Source organism: Leucopleurus acutus, assembly GCF_964270905.1.
Source record: "Leucopleurus acutus genome assembly, chromosome: 5".
NCBI lineage: Eukaryota > Metazoa > Chordata > Mammalia > Artiodactyla > Delphinidae > Leucopleurus > Leucopleurus acutus.
In genome coordinates this window covers 11,957,844-11,982,177 of record NC_139147.1, presented here as the reverse complement: position 1 = coordinate 11,982,177, position 24,334 = coordinate 11,957,844, and the positions used below count along the sequence as shown (strand labels likewise).

Here is a 24,334-nt window from a genome sequence, read left to right as displayed (position 1 = left end):
ATCTATAGAGAGCTGGATAAACAAAACGAGGTATATACATATAATGGAATATTATTCAGCCTTAAAAAGAAACAAAATCCTGACACATGCTAAAGCACGAATGAACATTGAGGACATTATGCTAAACAAAATAAGCTGGTCACTAGCTTACAATATGATTCCACTTACATGAGGCACCTAGAGTAGTCGGATTCATAGAAGAAAAACGGTTGCCAGGAGTAGCAGGGAGGATGGGGAATTGTTTAATGAGCACAGAGTTTCAGTTTTGCAAGATGACGAGTTCTGCAGATTGGGTGGGTGCACAGCAATGCACTTAACACTACTGAACTGCACACTAATAAACGGTTAAGGTGGTACATTAACTTATGCGTATTTGACCAAAATTTAAAACAAACCAATATGCACATGTATCCCCAAAAGCAGAGGCACAGGGCAGAAGGAGGTAGGCACAGTTGTTTTAGCCTCACCATGCCACCAGTCCTCCAAGAACAGCCGCACTCCACCCGAAAAGGCGCGTCCCTCCCTCCTTCCCTCCCTCCCGGAGGCCTGTCCTGTGATTCTCCATGGGGCGCTCACAATAATGTCCTTAAGCGGTGCCAGCGGTACCTCCGCGCAGGCCTGAGGAGCGGGTGGCCAATGAGCACGCGCCTGCGCCGGACCTCGCGCCCCCATTGGCTGCGCCCAGCAGCCCGCGACCCCTCAGGTTCCCAAGCCGGGTTTAAAGGGGTTGGGCGCGGGCTACTGCCCTGCCATCCGCTCCCCGCGCGCAGGTCTGCGGGGAGGGGCGGCCTGCTGAAAGGTCCACCCCGGGGCGTTCCTGAAGGGCGCTTCGGCCCTCCCCACCGTCCCCCAGATGTATTATGCGGTTTCCCAGGCGCGCGTGAACGTGGCCCCTGCGACCATGCTGCGGCCACAGCGGCCGGGAGACGTGCAGCTCGGGGCCTCCCTGTATGAGCTCGTGGGCTACCGGCAGCCGCCCTCCTCCTCCTCTTCCGCCACTTCCTCCTCCTCCTCCACGACGGCCCCCCTTCTCCCCAAGGCGGCGCGCGAGAAGCCGGAGGCGCCCGCCGAGCCGCCGGGCACGGGATCCGGGCCGGGCGCGCACGCGGGCGGCGGCTCCAGGGCAGACGCCAAGGAGGAGCAGCAACAGCAGCTGCGGCGCAAGATCAACAGCCGAGAGCGGAAGCGCATGCAGGACCTGAACCTGGCCATGGACGCGCTGCGCGAGGTCATCCTGCCCTACTCGGCGGCGCACTGCCAGGGTGCACCGGGCCGCAAGCTCTCCAAGATCGCCACGCTGCTGCTCGCCCGCAACTACATCCTGCTGCTGGGCAGTTCGCTGCAGGAGCTGCGCCGAGCGCTCGGCGAGGGCGCGGGACCCGCTGCACCGCGCCTGCTGCTGGCCGGCCTGCCTCTGCTCGCCGCAGCGCCGGGCTCAGTGCTTCTAGCCCCCGGCGCCGTGGGGCCGCCCGACGCGCTGCGCCCGGCCAAGTACCTGTCGCTGGCGCTCGATGAGCCGCCGTGCGGCCAGTTTGCGCTTCCCGGCGGCGGCCCGGGCGGCGGCGCGGGCAGCCCCGGCCTTTGCACCTGCGCCGTCTGCAAGTTCCCGCACCTCGTCCCGGCAGGCCTGGGCCTGGCCGCGGTGCAGGCGCAGTTCTCCAAGTGAGGGCTGGCCCGGGCCCGGGGCGCGACCTCGGCCTGGCCTCCCGCCGCCCAGCTTCTGCGCGTCCCCGCGCCCTGCGCCCCGCGAGAGCAGGGCCGAGCAAAGAGGGCATTTCGAACTTACTCGCCCAGAGAAAGGGACTGTTGGGCGTCCCCCTCCCCGCCCCCACCCCGGGGAAATTAAAATGACCCGAGCGGATGTTCGATAGAGCGTCGGGGCTGTTTGGGGGTTCTGGGTGGATTCCAGCTGCTTTGCGCAGCAAGTGCGCACTCTCACTGCCACTGTCACCCAGCGCTTGTCTCTCCCGGCTCCTGGAGTCGTGCGCTTCGCAGGGGGTGATGTGGACTTCAGGGCGCCATGCTAGCTCAGGGTGCGGCGGCAGGCCAGGCCCGAGGGGACCAAGGGGCTGCTCTCGGAGGGCGGGAGGGAGGGGTGGCGGTGGTTTCTTCTCCTCGGCCAGGGGTCATAGGCGCCCTTGTTCCCAGCAAACAGCCCCTGTTAGAGGAGGCTGCCCGACCCCAGAAAGCCGAGAGAGACCACTTAGTCGGTGCACAGGTCTCGGGCGTAGCAGACGGACCGACCCTCTGCGGCTGGACGGTTGGCATCGCGGTGCCACGGGAGGGGGCGATGACAATTCCCGGGTCGATGGGTGTGCTGGGTTGGGAAGTCCGCTTTCGTACCCCGACGATTACAGTGCAGCTTTTGATAATCGCATAACCGTGTGTTTCGCTGCGATTATTCGCTTTGAAATCCTGGGGTCTTCTTAGAACGGCAGTTTAGAACTCAAGATTCATCGTTTTGTCCCCCCCTTCCCCAAAGGTAGCGTAACCAATATTTGAGCTTGCTTAAAAACAACCACCTTTCCCCCGCAGAAGGGGTTCCCGGTGTCCTAAAAAATAGGTAACAATGCGTTTCGCCGTTGCCGTCCTGTCAGAATGCACGTTGTCTAATTAACGTTCTGCCTCGTTAAAAGACACGGAGGGGAACCGGGAGCCTCACACAGCAGGCTGCTCGGAGGGGCCCCACTGCGGTGGCGACGGCGGGATGGCGTTTTCTGCGCTGTCCCTTCACGTGCGGGGTCTTGGACCAGCGCGTGGGGCGGGTCATCTGGCCGCTGTGCGATTGAAGAACTATCAGTACATTGATTTGTTACAGACGTTAACAAATTACTCCACCCAAGGTGATTTTATGATCTTTCAGAAGCTTGCTTTGGATTTTATGTTTAAGGTTTTTGGTTGTTGGTAGTAGCCGAATTTAACTGGCATTTTATTTTTTTTTCTCTAACTTTGTTTCGTTGCGCTGTGAAGAATCAACAAAATAAACATGTAAAAACCTTCTATTTCCCGCCTGATTTGTTTGTTAATAAAAGTGTAAGGTGCCCTGGTGGATCCAGAACCTCAGGATGAAGGGTAATCATTAAAGGATGCGGGTCAAAATTTTTAAACCTGTCTTCCTGATTTGTAAAATAATCCAATGGAGTCAACTGTAGGTCAAGTTCAGGCATCGCAGGTGAATGGGTGGGTGAGAGGAGGGAGGGAGGAATTCCAGGAATTAGTTCTTAGCCAAGCTGGGAGGGAGGGTCTTTTTACACTACAGTCTGAAAAATGGGCTATGAAATACATTTATGATAAAATTATTTTCTATCTCATCATATTTCTCAGAAATATACCTTTTTCTGTCTTAGTGGACAGAAGCTTAAACAATATATCATGGCTATGAGCTTACCCCCATCATTTAAATCAGGTTGGAGTGGTCTCCCAGGAAATTATGACCTTGGACATCATTTTATTCTAACAAGTGAAGGAAACTCTTCTGTCTGATGATGATACAAAGAATTTGGAATGTGGACTTGGTCACATGCACTATTTAAATATTCATAGTTATTAATGAAATACAACCACATTTAAAGGTAGGGGGATCGTAGGGGAGAAATAGTGTCCCCTTTAACCTGTGGGAAATTAAAGAAAGGCCAGATAAGGTGATTTACTCAATTTTATCCACATTGGTTCGTGTGAAGCATGTATACATTTAGGAAAAATGAGCATTCACTTTGGGAACACAGAAGGGATTGGTGGGGAGGCCTGCCGGCCAGATGGAATCGCCTTGCCTACCATCCCAGCTCAGTGTCTATTTACTCAAGGGGAGGGGCAGGAGAGGACTTGAGGGAAAGAAGTGCTAACGCACCAACCCATTTCGGGGAAGAATTTCTCATTCTTCCTGACTCTGCCGTCAGAAAATTCACAGGCTTCGATTATGACTACATTTGAATTGTGGCCTTCTGTGTATTTAACAGCTCTCTTTGCTTACCTTGCATCTTGACAATGGACAGAAAGAAAATGAACAACTGAATCAAAACCAAATCAGGTCGCCCCTGAAAAAAATATTTCCAGGATATTAGAAATAAACAATTCCTCCAGTAGTCCCGACTATATCACCTAGATGCCATTCTCATTTTGAAAACCATCTCTAAAAGAAGCAGAAAGCTATAGGGCAGAAAAGGGATGGGTGGTCTCCGCACCAGTGCCTTATAGGAAAGGTAACACTACATGTGATTTTTTTATTTAACTGAGAAAAATCACAACCTATCATGCTTTCCGGAACCACTAAAGATTACGAGTGAATTTCACAAGAATATGCAGGGCTATTTTGAGTATCATCAAAGTATTTAAGTTATCTGCCTGCATGTAGCATCTTATTGGCCCATGTGCCAAGTAAGGTTAGCGGACCCCCTCCTTACAAGGAACTGACATCCCGAAAAGTAGCATCAGAGGGCATTCAGCAGTCCTGTAGAATAAAAGGCTATATTATACACGGTGCCCCAAATGCAAAGTTAGGCCTCTGAGCGTATGTCTATGGGGGGGTAGCATATTCTGCAGGCACAGTATTTAAGTGTAGACATGTATGTTGTAGAGCAAGGAGTTGCTTTTTGAAGTCTGCAGGCAGGCTTTCTGCAGAAGGAACAAGTTTAAGCTGGTCTTGGAAGCGGTTGGGAAAGCAGAGAGGGTGTAAGGCTCCTTGAGAAAGGTTCAGCAGGCTTCAGAAGCACGATGAAAAGAAACATGTGGCTCAACGCCAAAAAACGTTCCCTGCCTCCAGCCAACCACCAATTCATGATCCCAGCGACGAGAGTGAACAGAACCTAAGGGGAAAATACACAAGGGCCCTGAGAAATTATGTTGTTATATGTGCGGGAGGCCAGGTGAACAATCAATCAGTAAACAGAGAGCAGATTAAATGCACTGTGGGGTTTCCGTAGCCTGTAGTGATGGTCTGTTTAGAGGTGTTCTCCTCCAAGGGCGACTGATTGCACCAGGTATGAAAATACGACCTTGTAAATGTATAACTTAGAAGGTAAGTCTCCTCATCAAGAAAGAGGCTCGACCCCCAGTATGGGAAGTATTTCACTTCACCAAAGCTCAGATTATGAACAACAGTGCTTCCATGTTGCCCATCTGGTTCAGGGTCACCCGTCTAGTCTTTGCTGACTCCCCAGATATGCAGGTGAGGCTGGGTCCAAGCTGGAAGTCAATACTCAGAGTCTTAGCCTGCTAGCTAGACCTCACAGGCCATAAAGGAAGCCAGCCAGAAGAAGGACTTTTCTTTCTGCCACACAAGCACACATTATGAACTTGCTAAGAACAAGGTGGTGGTTAGGAAGAGCTTTTTCTCACCATGGCCTACAGCACATCCATTGGGAAAATGTATTTCCTCCAGAAGGCCTTTTCTTGCTAGCTCACTGCCCCTTCCCTCTTCTGCACACTCATAAGTATCGATAAGGAGAGTACCGCCTCCACTGAAGGAGGCTCAAGAAACCGCAGGTTGAAAACTGTCATGTTTTTCTAACAACAGACTCACTTGTATCAGGCAACTTTTAGTTGTAGGGAACTATTGTTTTCAAGCAGGGTCCAGCTTCTCCTACCAAATACAAGATGTGAAAACAGAGTAGCAAATTCATCCTCAAGACCTAAACTGGCCTCTATATTTATGGAGATGTTGCAAATGACTTCTTCAAGCAGTTTCCATTCTGTCCTTTTTAACTAAGCCCAGCATAAAAGCTGAAATGCCTGATCAGAACTTAAGCCAAATTCTTTCTGCTCGTGTTGCATTGGCCCCTCCATTAGAAGACTTTCCCCTTTGCTTCCAGCTGATGTTGACAGGCCAGAGCTCAGACGCTGAGCTCAGGACAACCAAGTCCTTAAATATTACAGGCTGCCTGATGCTCGGGGGCATCACGCAAAGGGAGTGATTTCTCCTTCACACTCAGCTTTCCTCAATGACCACAGAGGACAGTGGCCCACTGCCCGGGACAAAGGCCACAGATGCCAGATCATCTCTGAGTCCCACAGAATGCCAGTGGGGCAAGAGACCCTAGGGGTTATCTTCCCACCCTCCTCCCTCCCGATCAAGGCAACTGTGGCCCAGGAAGGTCACCAGCACGCCCGAGGTCCCCAGCTAGACAGAGCCAGCGATGCCAGGGTCCAGTACCTGCTTTGAAGAGGCAAAGGCTGCTTCGTTGGCTTGTCCTGGTGGGACTGGAGTCTCCTGGAAACAGGAATCCCGGCAGGAGTTGAGCACATCCTTCCTGTCCCCTGGAAAACCGCTGGCCTCTGGCCCCATCCAGCCTCTGCGCTCAGCCCTCCGTCTGCCCCTGCGAGTAGCAACCGGAAGCAGCAGACTCAGGGCCAGTCCCCTGCCAGGTGACCTGGCTGCAGTTTAGCCACCTGAACTTTATCCAGCAGCCTTGTCCCAAGCCCCGAGGGAGGCCCAGATTGGTGACAGGGAGCGGCAGAGGCAAAGCAAACCTTTTGAGAGATCCTCTGATGGTTACGTGTGTGTCATTAGGGTTTCAGAAAGCACCGCTCAGAAGGCAAGGGAATAGACAGCTGACGACAAGGGCGGCAGTGCAGAGGGGAAAGCAGTGTCTTAGGGGCTTCCCCTTTGGGGGTTGCCTTTTAGTGTTTCCATGGTGACACTCAGTGTTCTCACACTCGTGGACCCTGATTTTCTCAACAGTGCGGGCTTACTTTTTGCCGAGTGTTTTTCTTGGACGCGAATGTCTCTCCAGGAGGCTGCTCGGCAGTAAGTGCTGGCTGCCACCAAACCCCAGGATAGAGGACAGGAACCCCGATGGGGGCCCTGAACGTGGAACACCAGCCAGAGGTAGATGATGGATGGGACTGAGAGAAAAATGCTCACCATAGGCCCCAGCGCTGGGATCCAGAAGGGCTATTGTGTCCCAGATGCTTCTAAGTAATATGGGTAACTCCTTAGAGGATGCCAAAGGGATACAGCCAGAAGACCCCAAAATAAAAAGATCAGGTAAGAACACATCGGCGGGGAGCGTGCCGGAGAGAAAGGCCACCTCACCTGGAAGCGGCCGGTGGGAAAGTGGAGCAGCTGGTAGTGGCGGTGGCAGGGCAGCCGTAGTAGGAATGAAAGTGGTCTTGACATTGACAAGAGCTGGCATGGCGTTTATCAGGTACAAGCAGGGTTCTAAGCATTTTACGTGCGCGACTTCATTTTGTAGGCGCTACAATTACCCCATTTTACAGATGAGAAAACAGAAGCATGAAAAGGTAGAAACTAAGGAAGCGGAGGCCAGTTAAAGAAAGTCATGGAACCAGACACCGAAAGAAATGAGGCTTTGTCTGGGGGTGGGAGAGCCCTCCCTAGGTTTCTTTCCTCATCCTCAGCTCTCAAGGTCAGCACTCCCACCCACCTGTACTCCTCTGGGCCCAGGTCTGGCTGTGGTTGCTACTCTCAGAATGCGTCTAATCAACGTGAAGTTGAGATTCAACGCGTCCCCGCACACAGTGAATAGACGCTCCAGTTAATTCCTCCTCTTTCTTGAGTTAGAAATGCCCTGAGATCGGTGTGGTTATTTTGGACATTTCACTTCTAGCTTGTTTGTTTGTTTCCTTTGTTCCACTTCCTTTTTTTTTTTTTTAATTTCCAACGTTGCCAGATCTGGCTGCCATGAGGAAGGACGGTAGTGAAATACCAGGGATTGTGGGTGTGCCGGAAGGCAGACCTCACGCAGCCCGCACCTTCAAGACGGTGTGTCGTCCCTGGTCCTGCTGGTGTTCAGGCAAAAAACCAAAAAGCAAAGCAAAAGCTTTGAAGGTAGTGATCACTAGGTGTCGTCCAATTCAAATCTTTTTTTTTTTAATTTTTTTTTTAAAGCAACCCTAGGTGTTGAGCTATTCTTTTTCATTTTATTTGTTTATTTATTTATTGGCTGCGTTGGGTCTTCCGTTGCTGCGCGCAGGCTTTCTCTAGTTGCCGCGAGCAGGGGCTACTCTTCGTTGCGGTGCGAGGGCTTCTCATTGCGGTGGCTTCTCTTGTTGCAGAGCACAGGCTCTAGGCACTCAGGCTTCAGTAGTTGTGGCACATGGGCTTCAGTAGTTGTGGCTCATGGGTTCAAGAGCGCAGACTCAGTAGTTGTGGCGCACGGGCTTAGTTGCTCCGCGGCATGTGGGATCTTCCCGGACCAGGGCTCGAACCCATGTCCCCTGCATTGGCAGGCGGATTCTTAACCACTGAGCCACCAGGGAAGCCCCAATTCAGATCTTAAAATCCAGAGTTGAGCCGAAGTAGAATCTGTAAAGAAAATTTTGAAGATAACTTGATACCATTTTCTCTACGTAGGGAGTATTTGGTTGCTGTTATTATGATTGTTTGGTCTTGTTTGCTTGCTTCTGGCACTTTGAGTCACATCATTCCCTGTGCAGTCCTGGTTCTTCATAGCTTTTTACTTTATCAGGGACAGTTAGAGTCAGGAGGCAGAACCAGCAACTTTCTCATCACCGGTGGAGGGAACAAAACAAAACTGGACATCACAGCATCTCATTTAATAGACAGCTTTTGAGTTCACTCAGGACTGTGTAATCCATGGTTCCAGGGGCTCCGAGATGCCCTTTGCATTTTATACTCACAAAGACCCAAAGTAACTCAAACGGAGAGTTGTCAGCTCTGAAACATAAACCATCCCCAGGGAGCGTGTGAGGGAGGGATGTGCTGAAGGGGGCTAGGGGGCAGACCCGCACCCACGGGAGGGACAGAGATGGGGGGGAGTCCCTTCATCTCCCCATCGCCTCCACCCCTGGAACCCATGCTGTGCTCCAGCGCAAATACCGATCTGCTCTCCCATCTCCTTTCCACCGTCCTGTTCCCTTCCTGTAGAGTCTTACCTACGCACTGCCTCGTGCCTCCCATCTGTCCTGCCTCGCCATTGGTTACTCTGCTCACTGGCCACGTGACCTTGGAGAGGCTCTTCAGGCTCTTCAACTCTAAGATGTAACACTAGGAGCCGCCTCCCTGGGGGTTAAACGAGGCGGTGCATGTCAATGGTTAGCACAGCGCCTCTTGTAATGGTGGTTGTTTTTCCTGTTGCTACTCAGACAGTTCTTTCCATCGGCTAGAAATACGTTAGTTACGTGGTTATTATCCTGTTGATAGCTCCTTCAGAAAGCAGTGGTGTGCACGCGATCATTCCCATCTTCTCTTGCAATTCATGAATAGGGCTCATGACAGCGTTGGATGGTGCCAAGTAAAAACCCATTTCTAACGAGCAAAGCTGCGTCCTAAAATCTCCAGCTCCTTCTGGCACTAGCTCAAGCCCAACGGTGGCTTTCGAGGGGCTTCTCCTAGGGAGCCCTGTACTGGGATCTATCCTTCCACGTTGGCTCTCAGAGCCCAGCTACGACCCCCTGCTACTGTGGAGCCAAAATGCTTCTCCAAGACAGAGGGGGCTGGGCACCGGGATTTTCCTTCTCCTGCCGATTGACTAGCAGACAACGGGTTCTTCAGAAGCCACAACATTTCAGCTGTTTTGGCCACAATAGCCACAAGCTGAGTGGATGTCATTTTGTCCCAGCGGAGAGTCAGCTCAGGACAGCTCCGAACACTGTCCACTGGTTTGTGGTGAGGGGCATAAACACCAGGCTGGCTGAATGAAGTCACTGCCTGAGTCATCTCTATACACAGAGTCCGAAGAGCACTCAGGCCTACAGGGCTGCAGGAAGGTGCTGGGGCTCCTCCCAGCACCCAGTGAGCCCGGGCCGGACTCAACCATCATGTCTCTGTCCAACAAGGAAGCGGCTTCCTGCTAGGTACCTACACACACTTATTTCTCAAATAGTGCTGTGGTCATGTAGCCTCAGGGGATGGTGCCCAGAACAAGTGTCAGCCTGTGTTCAGGAATTTGCCTCAACAAAAATACTTGTTGAATGAGAAAGGAAGGAGAGAAGGAGGGAAGGGGGGAAGGAGGGAAGGAGGGAAGGGGGGAAGGAAGGAAGGAGGGAAGGAGGGAAGGGGGGAAGGAGGGAAGGAGGGAAGGAGGGAAGGAGGGAAGGAGGGAAGGAGGGAAGGGGGAAGAAAGGAAGGAGGGAAGGGGGGAAGGAGGGAAGGGGGAAGGAAGGAGGGAAGGAGGGAAGGAGGGAAGGGGGGAAGGAGGGAAGGAGGGAAGGAAGGAAGGAAGGAAGGAAGGGAGGAGGGAAGGAGGGAAGGAGGGAAGGAAGGGAGGAAGGAAGGAGGGAAGGAGGGAGGGAGGGAAGGGGGAAGGAAGGAAGGAGGGAAGGAGGGAAGGAGGGAAGGAAGGAAGGAGGGAAGGAGGGAAGGAGGGAAGGAAGGAGGGAAGGAAGGAAGGAAGGAGGGAAGGAGGGAAGGAAGCAAGGCAGGAAGGAAGGAGGGAAGGAGGGAAGGAGGGAAGGAAGGAAGGAAGGGAGGAGGGAAGGAGGGAAGGAGGGAAGGAGGGAAGGAAGGAGGAAGGGAAGGAGGGAAGGGGGAAGGAGGGAAGGGGGAAGGAGGGAAGGAGGGAAGGGGGGAAGGAAGGAAGGAGGGAAGGAGGGAAGGAGGGAAGGAGGGAAGGAGGGAAGGAAGGGAGGAGGGAAGGAGGGAAGGAGGGAAGGAAGGGAGGAAGGAAGGAGGGAAGGAGGGAGGGAGGGAAGGGGGAAGGAAGGAAGGAGGGAAGGAGGGAAGGAGGGAAGGAGGGAAGGGAGAAGGAAGGAAGGAGGGAAGGAGGGAAGGAGGGAAGGAAGGGAGGAGGGAAGGAGGGAAGGAGGGAAGGAAAGGAGGAAGGAAGGAGGGAAGGAGGGAGGGAGGGAAGGGGGAAGGAAGGAAGGAGGGAAGGAGGGAAGGAGGGAAGGAGGGAAGGAGGGAAGGGAGAAGGAAGGAAGGAGGGAAGGAGGGAAGGAGGGAAGGAAGGAAGGAGGGAAGGAGGGAAGGAAGGAGGGAAGGAGGGAAGGAAGGAAGGAAGGAGGGAAGGAGGGAAGGAAGCAAGGCAGGAAGGAAGGAGGGAAGGAGGGAGGGAAGGAAGGAAGGGAGGAGGGAAGGAGGGAAGGAGGGAAGGAAGGAGGAAGGGAAGGAGGGAAGGAGGGAAGGAAGGAAGGAGGGAAGGAAGGAAAGAAGGAAGGAAGGAGGGAAGGAGGGAGGGAAGGAGAGAGGTAAGGAGGGAAGGATAAAAGGAAGGAAGGAGGGAAGGAAGGAAGGAAGGAAGGAAGGAGGGAAGGAGGGAAGGAAGGAAGGAGGGAAGGAGGGAAGGAAGGAAGGAAGGGAGGAGGGAAGGAGGGAAGGAAGGAGGGAGGGAAGAGGGAAGGAGGGAAGGAGGGAAGGAGGGAAGGGAGAAGGAAGGAAGGAGGGAAGGAGGGAAGGAGGGAAGGAAGGAAGGAGGGAAGGAGGGAAGGAGGGAAGGAGGGAAGGAAGGAGGGAAGGAGGGAAGGAAGGAAGGAAGGAGGGAAGGAGGGAAGGAAGCAAGGCAGGAAGGAAGGAGGGAAGGAGGGAAGGAGGGAGGGAAGGAAGGAAGGGAGGAGGGAAGGAGGGAAGGAGGGAAGGAGGGAAGGAGGGAAGGGGGAAGGAAGGAGGGAAGGAGGGAAGGAAGGAGAGAAGGAGGGAAGGAGGGAAGGAGGGAAGGAGGGAAGGAAGGAAGGAGGGAAGGAGGGAAGGAGGGAAGGAAGGAAGGACGGAGGGAAGGAAGGAAGGAGGGAAGGAGGGAAGGAAGGAGGGAAGGAGGGAAGGAGGGAAGGAGGGAAGGAAGGAGGGAAGGAGGGAAGGAGGGAAGGAGGGAAGGAAGGAAGGAGGGAAGGAGGGAAGGAAGGAGGGAAGGAGGGAAGGAAGGATGGAGGGAAGGAAGGGAGGGAGGGAGGGGAAGAAGGGAGTCGGCCTTATTAACATTCAAATTTTAAATCATAATTATGTTTTGTTTCAGACTCATTAATTAAATGATGATCTTAAACTGGTCAACATGACCGAGTCAGAAAAAAATGCTCTGATTAATTAAACTTGTCTCCCAAAGTAAAATAGAATAGATTAGACCTGTTTTTTGCTCCTCGGGTCTTAAGAGGACATAGTAGCGCCTGGACTCGGTCGAGGCCAATGAAGCACTTCCTTGGATACAGAATTTAAGGGGGCACCAAAAACTCAGTTATCACGATAAAATTCTACTGTGATATTTTTTAAAAAATCAAAATTGATGCAAAAATCCATGACCAAAATATCAAAAGTTTAAATACAGACAGGACCAGCGTCACTGATTTCTTCCCAGCCTCCAGCACAGCAATGGAGGCAAGGCTCCACCTGTCCCTCCCAGTTTGGAAGGGCCGTTCCCATGTCACTCATGAGGCCATAGCCTGGACCAGGCCAGGGAGGCCAGAGGGAAGCACTTCAAATGCTGAAGGTAGCTCTCTGACCACTGATTCCAGGGTCATAACAGGGGCGTAAGGGGCAGCCCTGGGCAACCTGGCTGGCATCAGAACGTTCCCTTCCCAGTTCCCCTCTCCCTAGCTCTGTTACCTTGCACAGCTTTATACGGAAACTCTTTAAGCCTTGATATCCTCATCTGTGAAATAGGAGTGATAATGGTGTTTGCCTCTCAGGATTAAATGACACCTGTGAGCAGAGCGCCTGGAACCATCACGACTGTAGACAAGCCCAGGAGCCCATGTCTCCCTCTCCTTGGGAGCACAGGCCGTGCAGCAGCAGGGCTGCTCGCAGGGGGAACAATTCCTGTTCCCTTCAGCTGTTTGTGCAGAGGCCGGTGTGGCTGCCCCTCCCGAGGAATGCAGGATGGAGGACACAAGTGCGCCTGGAGTTGTTTGTGTTTCTAAGGAACCTGGAAATGGTAGTAGTAGCAGTATCGCAACAGTGGGGGTCCACGCTGTTACTGCGCATCTCACGAGGCATGTTATTGAGCAGCAAGCCTGTGCTAAGGGCTTGGGGTAGACAAAAGAGTTCAGAGGAGGGAATCCAGCCCGACAAGAGGGAGGGCAGGTCTTGGGGCTGGAGTGAGCTGCACCCTGTGCTCAGCCCTGCTGAGCACAACTTCCGGCCTCAAAGTCTGAAGCCCTGGGGGGCGAGGGAGCTCCCTCTGCAGGCCCAGGGCTTCATCCTCTCGCCTCACCAGGTGGTGGTGTCACCTGGGGCTGGAAGCCTGGTGACTTCATGCAGGGATCCTGGGGTCACCATATCAGGGCACACTTGACAATGAAACGTAAGGAGGCTGGGAACACGGTCCCATGTCACCCAAGGCCCAGCTGGGTAAAGTAAAGGGCTTTGTTTTCTGAGCAATGGCTGATCCTCGCACACTCCTGCCTCTCACACCAAAATCTTAACCCTGGGGAGATGGTTCACCAAGGCAAGGAATAGATAGCCCACCTCTCCCGCTGTCTTTGTTGTTGTCTGAAAGTTTTCGGAATGTCGTCAACATTATACATGTCAGATTTTTAAATTCAATCTATTCATTTGAAAAATGCTTGCTGTGGCTTCTATAAAGAGGGGTGCCTCGTTTAAGTGCATGCAGGAAAAATCAATTACACTCAGTAGCCTCTTCGACTGGAACGATCCCCCCTCCAAAGGAAAAACTCTAAACGTTTACATCCATTTTTAAATTAAAAAAAAAAAAAAACAGAATTGGAAAAGACCCCTCCCCCTTAGGAGAATTTGTTAAATACTTGGTCATTCAAATGACCTTCCCTGATTCAGCAACTAAAACAGTGTGTTACAAAGCCTTTGAAACAAGATTTGCAGACGCTGGGTCCTGGTCAAGCTGCCCTACCCAGCCTTATGAAGAGCCTGCGTAGATCAGGGATGCCAGGATGACTGTTTCACTATTGCTACTTTGGAACTGTTGTGAGAGAAACAGAGAGGGAGACTTTGGGACTGGCTTCTACGGCAAGTTCTGAAAGAGAGACCTTTATTACTTAGAAATACTCATTGTAAATAAATTAGACCATTTCAAAAAGAAGACAGAAGAAAATAGAAATTGTCTATTATCTCCCTGCTCTGAGAAAACCTCTGCTAACAATCCCTCGGGATAGACTGTTACAAATTTTCTTCTCTGCACACACAGTCAAACATACGAAACAGATCAGAGTTAAACTGGACACTGTCTTGTAACCTGCTTTATTCCTTTAACAGTAGATTGTGGACAGCTTTCTATGCCAAAAATATGTTCCTGTGTCACCATTTAACCTGGATTCTACTGTATGCTGTCCTGTGATTGATTGAAGTAACTCCCTATAAATGGACATTTCATTCTCCCCCTCAACGTTTTACTACTGTAAGTCACACAGTAGTGAACACTGTGTACATACATCTGTGTGCCCTGTCTCAGTTTATCCTAGGATAAATTTCTAGAGGTGAAGTAACCACATTGAAAGTTATCACATCGGTCAGGCTTTGACTACATTCGGAAAATAGGTCCCTCCAAGAAGGTAGGACCAATTTACTCCTCCACCCGCAGGTCCTGAGAACGTGTGTCCTCATAGCCTTGACTGCGTTGGGTACTTTTATTTTGAAATATGTCCATGTGTCTCTTTGTATTTGATATCTTTTTATGATTATAGAAAAAATACAAGATCGCTATAACATTTCAAACATTATCAATTGATATAAAGTAAAAAGTAAAACTCGAGCCTACAGCCCTCTATTATAACCCCACGCCCTCTGATGACCTGATCATATTTTTTCCAAAAATTTTTTTCCATACCTATACAGAAAAAAAAATTTTTTTTCTTTCTTACAAAAATGGTTTATTATTCAGATTGTTTTGCAACTGGCTTTTCTCTTTCTGTGTTTCTGTATATACTGTGGCTTCCTTTCCACGTCAGTTATCAATAATTTACAAATAAATAAATACAGGTCTCATTTTCAATGGTTGTCGAGTGTTCCACAGAAAGGACATGCTATAACTCACTGCCCCAGTCCTCAGGGATGCACACTTCAGTTGTTTTCAATATCTGAATGAACATCTTTGCTCATAGATCTCTGTATGTGTATAGGACCTTCCTAAGATTATTCTTAGAAAACCACTCATGCCAGAGGGTTTGCACATTTAAAGTGTCAATAGCTGTTTATCAAATTACTCCTCCAAAGTTAACACTCCTGTCAACAATATATGAGAGTGTCTGTTTCCGTGAGATAAACAGGGTCTAGACCTTCCCTTGGCAGGTGTATATTGTAGATATATTTTGGAGTGAGGGGAGAACCAGTCTGGAAAGGCTGTAAGAATCCTTTGATATCTTTGCTCACACGAGGGACCTCAGCTGTCCTGTCTCCTCATCCCCTCCTATCTCAGTTCATGCATGCATAAATTTTCAAAGTTATGTCGATATTGTCTGCAATATTTATAATTGGTGCCTAAGAAAGATCTGTATGAATTGACCCACTTTCAACCCATTCAAATGGCAAATACATAACTCACTTTTATGCAACCTTGGGATTTCTGATTTTCCACATCTGTAAGAGAAGAACACAGTCTGTTCCTTGCAAGCCACCACTGGGAGATGGTTTGAAGACCGTGGCCATTCTTGAACTGCTCTAAGCCTGCATTGTTCAATATGGCAGCCAGTGGACACATACAGCTATTGAGCACTTGAGATGTGGCTAGCCTGAACTGAGATGTGCTGTAAGTATAAAATACACGCTGGATTTGAAGACTTAGTATGAAGAAAAGAATGTAAACTATCTCCTTAGCAATTTTTGTATTGATTACATGCTGAAAGGATAATATTCTGGACACACTGGCTAAATAAAATATACTGTAAAAATTAATTTCACCTCTTTCTTTTCTTTTCAAGTGGTGACTAGAAAGTTTCCAATTACATATATTTATATGTGTAGAGGAGAAAATGAAAAATATAAGATTAAGTTTGGGTATTCAAAAATATAAAAAGTACCAGGTTAGGTCTGGGCATTAAAAGACAGTGTTTAGGGCTTCCCAGGTGGCGTAGTGGTTGAGAATCTGCCTGCCAATGCAGGGGACACAGGTTTGAGCCCTGGTCTGGGAAGATCCCACATGCTGTGGAGCAACTGGGCCCGTGAGCCACAACTACTGAGCCTGCACGTCTGGAGCCTGTGCTCCGCAACAAGAGAGGCCGCGGTAGTGAGAGGCCCGTGCACCGCAATGAAGAGTGGCCCCCACTCGCCGCAACTGGAGAAAGCCCTCGCACAGCAACGAAGACCTGATGCAGCCAAAAATAAATAAATTAATTAACTAATTAAAAAAAAAAAGACAGTGTTTAGTCTGAATTCAAGGAGACACTTGGAAACTAAAATGAATAAGGACAAGTGATAGGCTTGTGAGTTCCTCCTTTTTTTTCTGTTTTGCCAGCCCTGCATCTCTTCCTTTCAAATAAATAAATAAATATATCTGTGGCTCGAATTATATTTCTCTTGGATGGCACTGCTCTAAGCTCTCTTTACACCTGCAGAAATATACCCAGGCTTTGTGTGCGGTCTCATTCTCTCTCCTTCCTTCCTTCAACTCGGTTCAATCCTCTAATTTGCAGAAATCACTGATTATTTTCCCAGGATAGTTGACCTCCGTCACTTTGGCTATCTGGTATATGAACTGACTCTCTGAAGGGAAAACAAAGCCCTGATCTGTAACGTTTGCTCATTTCCACGGTGTCAATACTCCCATCTTCCATGGCCAGCTCCAAGCTGCTGATGTGATGCCCCGGAACCTGGAGCTGGGAAGAGAGGCAGCGTACCCGGGTTCTGGTGAGAGGGTACAGCCAGAGCCAGCACACCAGTGCTTCTGAATCCTCTTCCTGTTGAGGCTGAATCCCCAGCCACATGGAAGGTAGGACCCCCACTGCCACTCAGGAAGCCAAAGGTCGCATACATTCCCTCCCCCCAATCCTGGACACCCAGAGCTTGGGTTCACGATCTAAGTGAGGCCAATCTGATCCCCCTGCACAAGACGCTGAATGTGGAGGCTGAGACAGGCGGGGGGTTGGTTAGGGTGTACTTGTGGTGGCCACAACTGACTCACATATTCAGTGGTGTGGAAGCTGGAAGGGTAAATGCTGTCTGGGCCAGAGTCCGGTGTGGGGAATCCAGCTGGGGCAGCAGCAAGTGTCCGACAACAATGGTGACAGCAGTGGCATCCGGAGCGGACTGTTCCTGTGGCAGGACCTTGCTTGTCCCAGTTACCCTTGAACCCATCTTCTCAGCCTCCTCATTGATGCAATAAGCCAGCCAATCTCCCTCCATTAATTCCTTATCTGCTAGGTTAACCAGAGTCAAGAATGCAGACTAGCTATTTACCTATAACAATCCGGTGATGTGATATAACAGGTGCTCTGGCTGAAATACAGGGCAGATAGGAGACTGGCTGCCACCAGGTAAGTGAGTAGTTCTAAAAGAGGGGCACTCACCTGAATCATCCGCGGACCTTTAAAAACAGGCATGTCCAGAATTGAAAGCAGGAACTTGAACAGATACGTGTACACTTATGCTCATAGCAGCACTGTTCACAATAGCCAAAAGGTGGAAGCCACCCAAGTGTCCATCCGTGGATGACTGGATAAACAAAATGTGGTGTATATATTTACACACACACACACACACACACACACACACACACACACACACACACACAATGAAATAGTATTCAGCCATAAAAAGAAAGGAAATTCTGATACATACAACTTGGATGAATCTTAAAAACATTATACTTAGTGAAAGAAGCCAGGCACAATATTGTACAATTTCACTCACATGAGGTACCTAGATTTAGTCAAATTCATAGAGACAGAAAGTAGAATGGTAGTTGTTAGCAGCTGGGGGTGCTAGGAATGGGGAGTTGTCGTTTAGTGGATACAGAATTTCAGTTTGGGAATATGAAAAAGTGAAGATGAATGGTGGTGATGACTGCACACCACCATGAATGTACTTAAAGCCACTGAACTGTACACTTAAAAGTGGTTAAAATAGTATTTTTTTTTTTTTTTTTTTTTTTTTTTTGCGGTACGCGGGCCTCTCACTGTTGTGGCGTCTCCCGTTGCAGAGCACAGGCTCCGGACGCACAGGCTCAGCGGCCATGGCTCACGGGTCCAGCCGCTCCGCGGCATGTGGGATCCTCCCGGACCGGGGCGCAAACCCGTGTCCCCTGCATCGGCAGGCGGACCCTCAACCACTGCGCCACCAGGGAAGCCCTCCTCCATAATTTTTTTTAAAAGTCTTCTTTCATAACTGATAAAGGCTTTTGGAACCTTTTTTTAAAAATCATATATCTAATCCCATAGCTTATTTAGTGTAAAGTGAACTAAGAACTAAACAGCAACTCCCACTAAGAGAACAGTACCATCATCAGTTACAGATAATTCAGATAAATTCAACTGTAAGTTCACAGCAGCATCAAGCCCAAAACTCTACTGGAACTGAGAGCCCAGAAACACAGCGGTAATATCTGCAGTGTCACATCCCAGTTCTGCGTGAGAAAGAGAACAGTTTGGTGTTAGTTATAACTGCTTGTATCTCGTTTATGGTTTCGAACATGTTGGATACCTCACTATAGCAATAGGGGTTCTGATCCACCGAATGACAATTTGTGATGCCTCCTTTTTTTAATCCTCTCTGTTTTTATTTTGATCACCTTTCAGCCAAGTCCTGGGAGGTTCCTTGTGTGCCAGTGTTCCAATTCAACACCCCACAGGTGTACACACCTAGCTCCTTGTGTGAGAGCCCCTGGGTATCTACATGGTTGACTAAACAGAAACTTCTAATCTGTGAATCACCAAAGTCATGATGAGAGCTTGGTCTTTTCTTCTGAGAATCACATTTCCACCATGGTTCCCCCTCCACATGCAGTGAAATTCGATTTTTTTTTTCTGTAGCCCTTGCAAAACACCACTCAGGAAAGGCATAAATTGGGTAACCTTGATCTAACCCATTAATTCTACCTTTGAGGATTTTTCCTGAGGAAATAATGAGGGATATTACTTAGCTGCACCCTCTATTATTATATTATATTATTATTATTATATTAGGAAAAAATAATACAACAGAAAAATATAAATTAGGAAAAAATAATATAGGAAAAAGACCACAATACCCTTCATAATGGGAAAAAGCTGGAAATACCCTAACTGTCCAAAAATATGAAATGGGGTTAAATAATTATAATAAAGTTATAGGATAGAATTCCATGGAGTCACTGGGAAAATTTTTCTTATAAGAATATTAAATAGTAGGAAGAAGTGTCATGATATAAGTGGAAAGGCAGATTGTAAACCATTTTCTAATGGGAATGTATTTCTGTTGTAATTTTTAAAACAAAGTCTGAAAGTGACAGCACCTGCACTCCTTTGGCTCGCACACAGAATCCTCTTTGCAGAGGCTGGACCAGGCCCCACTGCTGATGCCACAGGCATCAAGTGGGCCCTGATGAGATGCCAGGACAGATGCAAGGATGCAGGGTGGCATGCTCCTGGGTAAGGCTTCTCACCGGAGGGTACCTCCTCTTCCCCATGACCAGAGCTTTTCTGGAAGCAGCTTTCTAATTACACACTATCAAAAAACTCCCTAGAACCTAACTCATTGGATAGTCATGCTTGTTACCTTAGTTTCCTCTTAAAAAAAATAACATTTTTACAAGAATGTTTGATGACTCATGAAGCTATTTATTTATATGACAGACAAAGCAGGTTAAGAAACTGTTTGCTCCTCAATGGAATGTTACTCAGCCATATTGAGTTATCTGTAGTGAGGTGGATGGACTGTCATACACAGTGAAGTAAGTCAGAAAGAGGAAAACAAATACCATATGGTAACATACATATAGGGAATCTAAAAAAAAAGATGGTCCTGAAGAATCTAGGGGTAGGACAGGAATAAAGACGCAGACGTAGAGAATGGACTTGAGGACATGGGGAGGGGGAAGGGTAAGCCGGGATGAAGTGAGAGAGTGGCATGGACATACATACACTACCAAATGTAAAATAGATAGCTAGTGGGAGGCAGACACATAGCACAGGGAGATCAGCTCAGTGCTTTGTGACCACCTAGAGGGGTGGGATAAGGAGCGTGGGAGGGAGGGAGACGCAAGAGGGAGGAGCTATGGGGATATATGTATATGTATAGCTGACTCACTTTGTTACACAGCAGAAACTAACACACCATTGTAAAGCAATTATACTCCCATAAAGGTGTAAAAAAAAAAAGTGTATGCTCCTAACTGTAGTTTTTTAAATTACCGGTGTTTCCTGATTGTTGACAAACGTGCTGTAGTTATATAACATGGTAGCAACAAGAGCAACGGGGTAAGGTGTAAACAGGAAGGCCCTACTGTCTTTGCAACTTCTCTCAATCTAAAATTATTCCAAAATTAAAATTTATTTAAGGAATAAGAGAACTTATTAACCCTATGGCACACATTTCTCAAAGCCTCAATTATTTAACATTTAATAAAATCCTTTGGAAATTAAAAAAAATATGTGTCTGTATTTTTATGTAGATTATGAGTCTATTCATATGTAAGTTACAGAGGAAAAGTGTATCTAGAAAATATACCAAAATGATAATGGCAGCTACATCTGTGGGATTTTACTGTTTCTTTAGTTTTTATGAACTTTTAAGATTTTTCTATAATGAATACAATTACTTTCAGATAATCATTACTTATATAATTATACATTATACACATCATAGTTATATAATATATAAAAATATAATCACTTTTATGAGGTTTCTTTCATAATCAGAAAAAAACAGTTAATAGGCATGTGGATTTCCCAGGAGCCCCGGGAGCAGCAGGAAGGCTGAAATTGGACACAGCTGGGCAAAGCTATTGGCGGACCCAGAGGGTGATGTACGCGCTGCAGCTACTGTTCAAACTCTAGGTACTCTATGTGGTTAATATGAATTAGACACAAGCAGCTAATAATACTTTTGGAGGCACAAAGTTAACTTGGTAATGATAGTATTCCTAAATTAGCACAATGAAGAGCTTAGCAACTATTGCCCACCTAATGAATGGGTGGCAGAAAGAAAAGCCTCTTTTCTTTGTGAAGCTTAACATTAAAATTAGCCGTGTCTGTTACCTTAGGTGCAAAAAGGAAAGACAGAAGGCTGTTCATTCAACTGGTGTTTTGCTCTCGGGGGTCTATGCTCGAGCAATTCACGGGACAGATAACAAGCAAGAGAGCTGAAGACTCATCATCGAAAACAGCATTTTTGGAGGAAATAATTTCGAGCTTTCAAGGAATGAATGGTACCTCTCTGGGGTCTAATAATTTTTCCCAGAGAAATGACAAGACAGACAAACAGAAGATGGATAAAGTAACATCATGGCAATATTGCAATTGATCCTGCGGTGGTCATGAAAATGTAAATAGCAAGACAGCAGTAAGAAGACCCCAGCCTTTGCCTGGAAACAAAATATGCAGCCTGTTGTTGCCGGTTTTTATTGCAGGATTTTGTGGAAAAGTAGTCCCACTTGTCAATCAGCTAAGTTGCAGGGGCTAATAGATTCTGGTATTTAGGGGGGGTCAACACAGAATTTAATTTAACATCTCACAATACGCCCACATGCCCAGAAAATGTGGACAGCTTGATGGGGTTCACTGAGCCAAAGAAGCAAGACCTAAACAGTGCATTAATGTATAGGGGAAGAATGGTTGCAATCAGCCCCTTGTGAATTGGACAGAGGGCTTGGAGATGAAGCAATTATGAGCCATCGGGGATTAATAGTAAAGTGTGAATACCAAGCTGTATATGTTAGGGGCAGAATATGTTGCCTATAGAAAACAACAAAGGACGTTCCTTACTATTAAGTGAGATTAAGCGTAATGGCCTGATTTAATCACAAAGGCAGAATTAAATTCAGATGGCAACTTCAAAGTGGACACATGAACACAGGGAACACAGGCCACTGCTTACATTTACATATAGCTGGCATAGCTTGGCCTGTCTTACAATAGGATAAAGTTTCTTTGGCCACTTAAACAATTTTCTATTCTTCACTTTTCTTGTGAATACTCACTGTATTTATTCCGCGATTGCATTTAGTTAATAAGAAGGAACGAAGAGTTCTATTTATTCATGGATGCTATAATTTTTAACTCTTTCAAATTATGAAAAAAATGTTGCAGAAGAGTAGTCGTAATCAGACTGACGACAAAACGAAGAAGAAAAAGAAGAAGCAAAAACAAAACAACATGAAACCAAAAAAATCTCTGATAGAGTGATCCAGTGTCTTAATTTTTATCTGCCTTCAACTTAGGAGAACTCACCATTTGAGGTTCAAACTTAGCTCGTGGGAAATGCAGCTTTTTCCCTACTCACACCCAGGTCTGTGTTACCATCGTGGAGTCCAAGCGAGTTAGTCTTCTTTTTAATTTTAAAGTTCACTTAGTTTTTCTTTTCTTTTTAAAATTTTTTTCTTTTGTTTTTACTGGAGTGTAGTTGATTTACAATGTTGTGTTAGTTTCAGGTATACCGCAAAGTGAATCAGTTTTACATATACATATATCCACTCTTTTTTAGATTCTTTTCCCATATAGCTCATTACAGAGTGTTGAGTAGAGTTCCCTGTGTTATACAGTAGGTCCATATTAGTTATCTATTTTATATATGGTAGTGTGTATATGTCAATCCCAATCTCCCAATTTATCCCTCCTCACGCCTTACCCCCGGTAACCATAACTTTGTTTTCTACATCTGTAACTCTATTTCTGTTTTGTAGATAAGTTCATTTGTACCCTTTTTTTAGGTTCCACGTATAAGCAATATCATATGATATTTGTCTTTCTCTGTCTGACTTACTTCACTCAGTAACACAATCTATGTTTTTATTGTCATAGACACAGAGATTGTCTATGACAATCTCTAGGTCCATCCATGTTCAAGCGAGTTATTTTTCAATACAGGCTCTTTCCTTCTTTCTTCTTTGCTACTGAAAGCTTACTTCCTTCTGCACTCCCACCTTAAAGTGAGTTCTCTTAAGAGGTTTGGGAGCTCAGGGAGACAAGCCTGTCTCAGGGTTCAGAGGAGCTGAGGCCCTAATTGTTAGTTGGTCCCTGGGAAATTTCAAGTACCCATGACTTAATTAAAAAATTTAGCATTTTAAAGTCATGATTGCCTCTGTGCAATGCCCAAGTACATCGAAAGTTTTTGGGTTCATAAAAGTCCTGTGCAAATTTTATCTCTCTATATAATATAAAATTATTATTTTACCTATAGCTATAAAACAATTACTATATAATTTTATATACCTATATAAAATAATTGTAATTTATGATTACACGTATTATAATGATCATATTATAATATATTATACATTAAATAATGTATACATTATCTATTACCTAAATGATTAATGATCCTACCCTTCAAGCCAGCAATCCTCCTTCAAAGAATTTATTCTAAATCGGTGTAGCATAAGGACTCAAAAATTTAGGTATGATGATATTCATCATAAAGTTGCTTTTAATATTGAAACCAAGTAGGAGCTGACCCAAATGCCCATTCTTAGGGATGAGATTAAGAAAGTTTGCTGTGAATTTAAAATAAAATTCCATGCGGCCTTTTTAATAATCTAAATCTGAAATGATCTGAAATAATAATCTGGAGCTTTAGTTGATTAGATTAGATAGACAGACAGATAAATTAGAGAAGGATGTCGTAACATATTGCAGTTTGTAGAATTTATGTATAATATCACCTTAAGTACATCTAACTGTGTGTGTGTGTGTGTGTGTGTGTGTGTGTGTGTGCGTGTGTGTGTGTGTGTAAAGAAATGTTTAGGAAAATGTTACTGGTGTTTATGTCGGGGTGGTGGGATTTTGGTTGATTTTTTACTTTTTTCTTCATATTTATTGATGTATTAACAATGAAGAAGAATTACTTTCATAATCAGAAAAAGAAATTTATTTTTGAAAAAGAATTATGTTTTTGAGAGGATTTGGTAAACATTTGGAAGTTATTTTAAGGGCAGAAGATGAGATATTCTGAGGCCAAAATGAAGCAAAATGTCACATAAATCTTTGATGTCTTAAGTCCCTAAAGAGCCCGGTGCCTGGAGCCCAGGGTTCTCGCACTTGTCATCCTTCAGAGTCTCACTTTTGGTTTTGGAGAATTTATCTTCCTGTTTTCAATGCCCCTTCGTGTTGGCAGAGACTTTCTGAGTTTGACTCGCCCTCCTTGAAAAGAATAGGTTGATCATCTCGAGTGTGTTGCAATCCGATTTCAATCCGACAAGATTTAGGGAAAAGCCGGGGAGAGGATGAGTCCCTGAGGAAGAGGCAGAGTCGAGGATGAAGTCCTCCGCCTTTAGAGAGAGCCAGCTCGGAACTGCGCAGGGCTCTCTTCTGAGCAACCGGCAATCAACGTAAATGAATGAATGCTCCGAAGCTGGACAAACCGAAGTGTCTGAGCCTTGGTGACTTGCCC

General features: G+C 47.1%; 1 protein-coding gene across 1 annotated transcript; it reads left to right on the top strand.

Annotated features, from left to right (window-relative positions):
- Nucleotides 1-853: 853 nt before the first annotated feature.
- On the top strand, nucleotides 854-1,666 carry OLIG1 (oligodendrocyte transcription factor 1; the record flags this gene model as incomplete). The annotated part of the gene is made up of 1 exon (XM_082839079.1): nucleotides 854-1,666. The coding sequence occupies one exon, from the start codon at nucleotides 854-856 to the stop codon at nucleotides 1,664-1,666; it is 813 nt and encodes a 270-aa protein (XP_082695205.1).
- Between the last annotated feature and the right edge of the window lie 22,668 nt (nucleotides 1,667-24,334).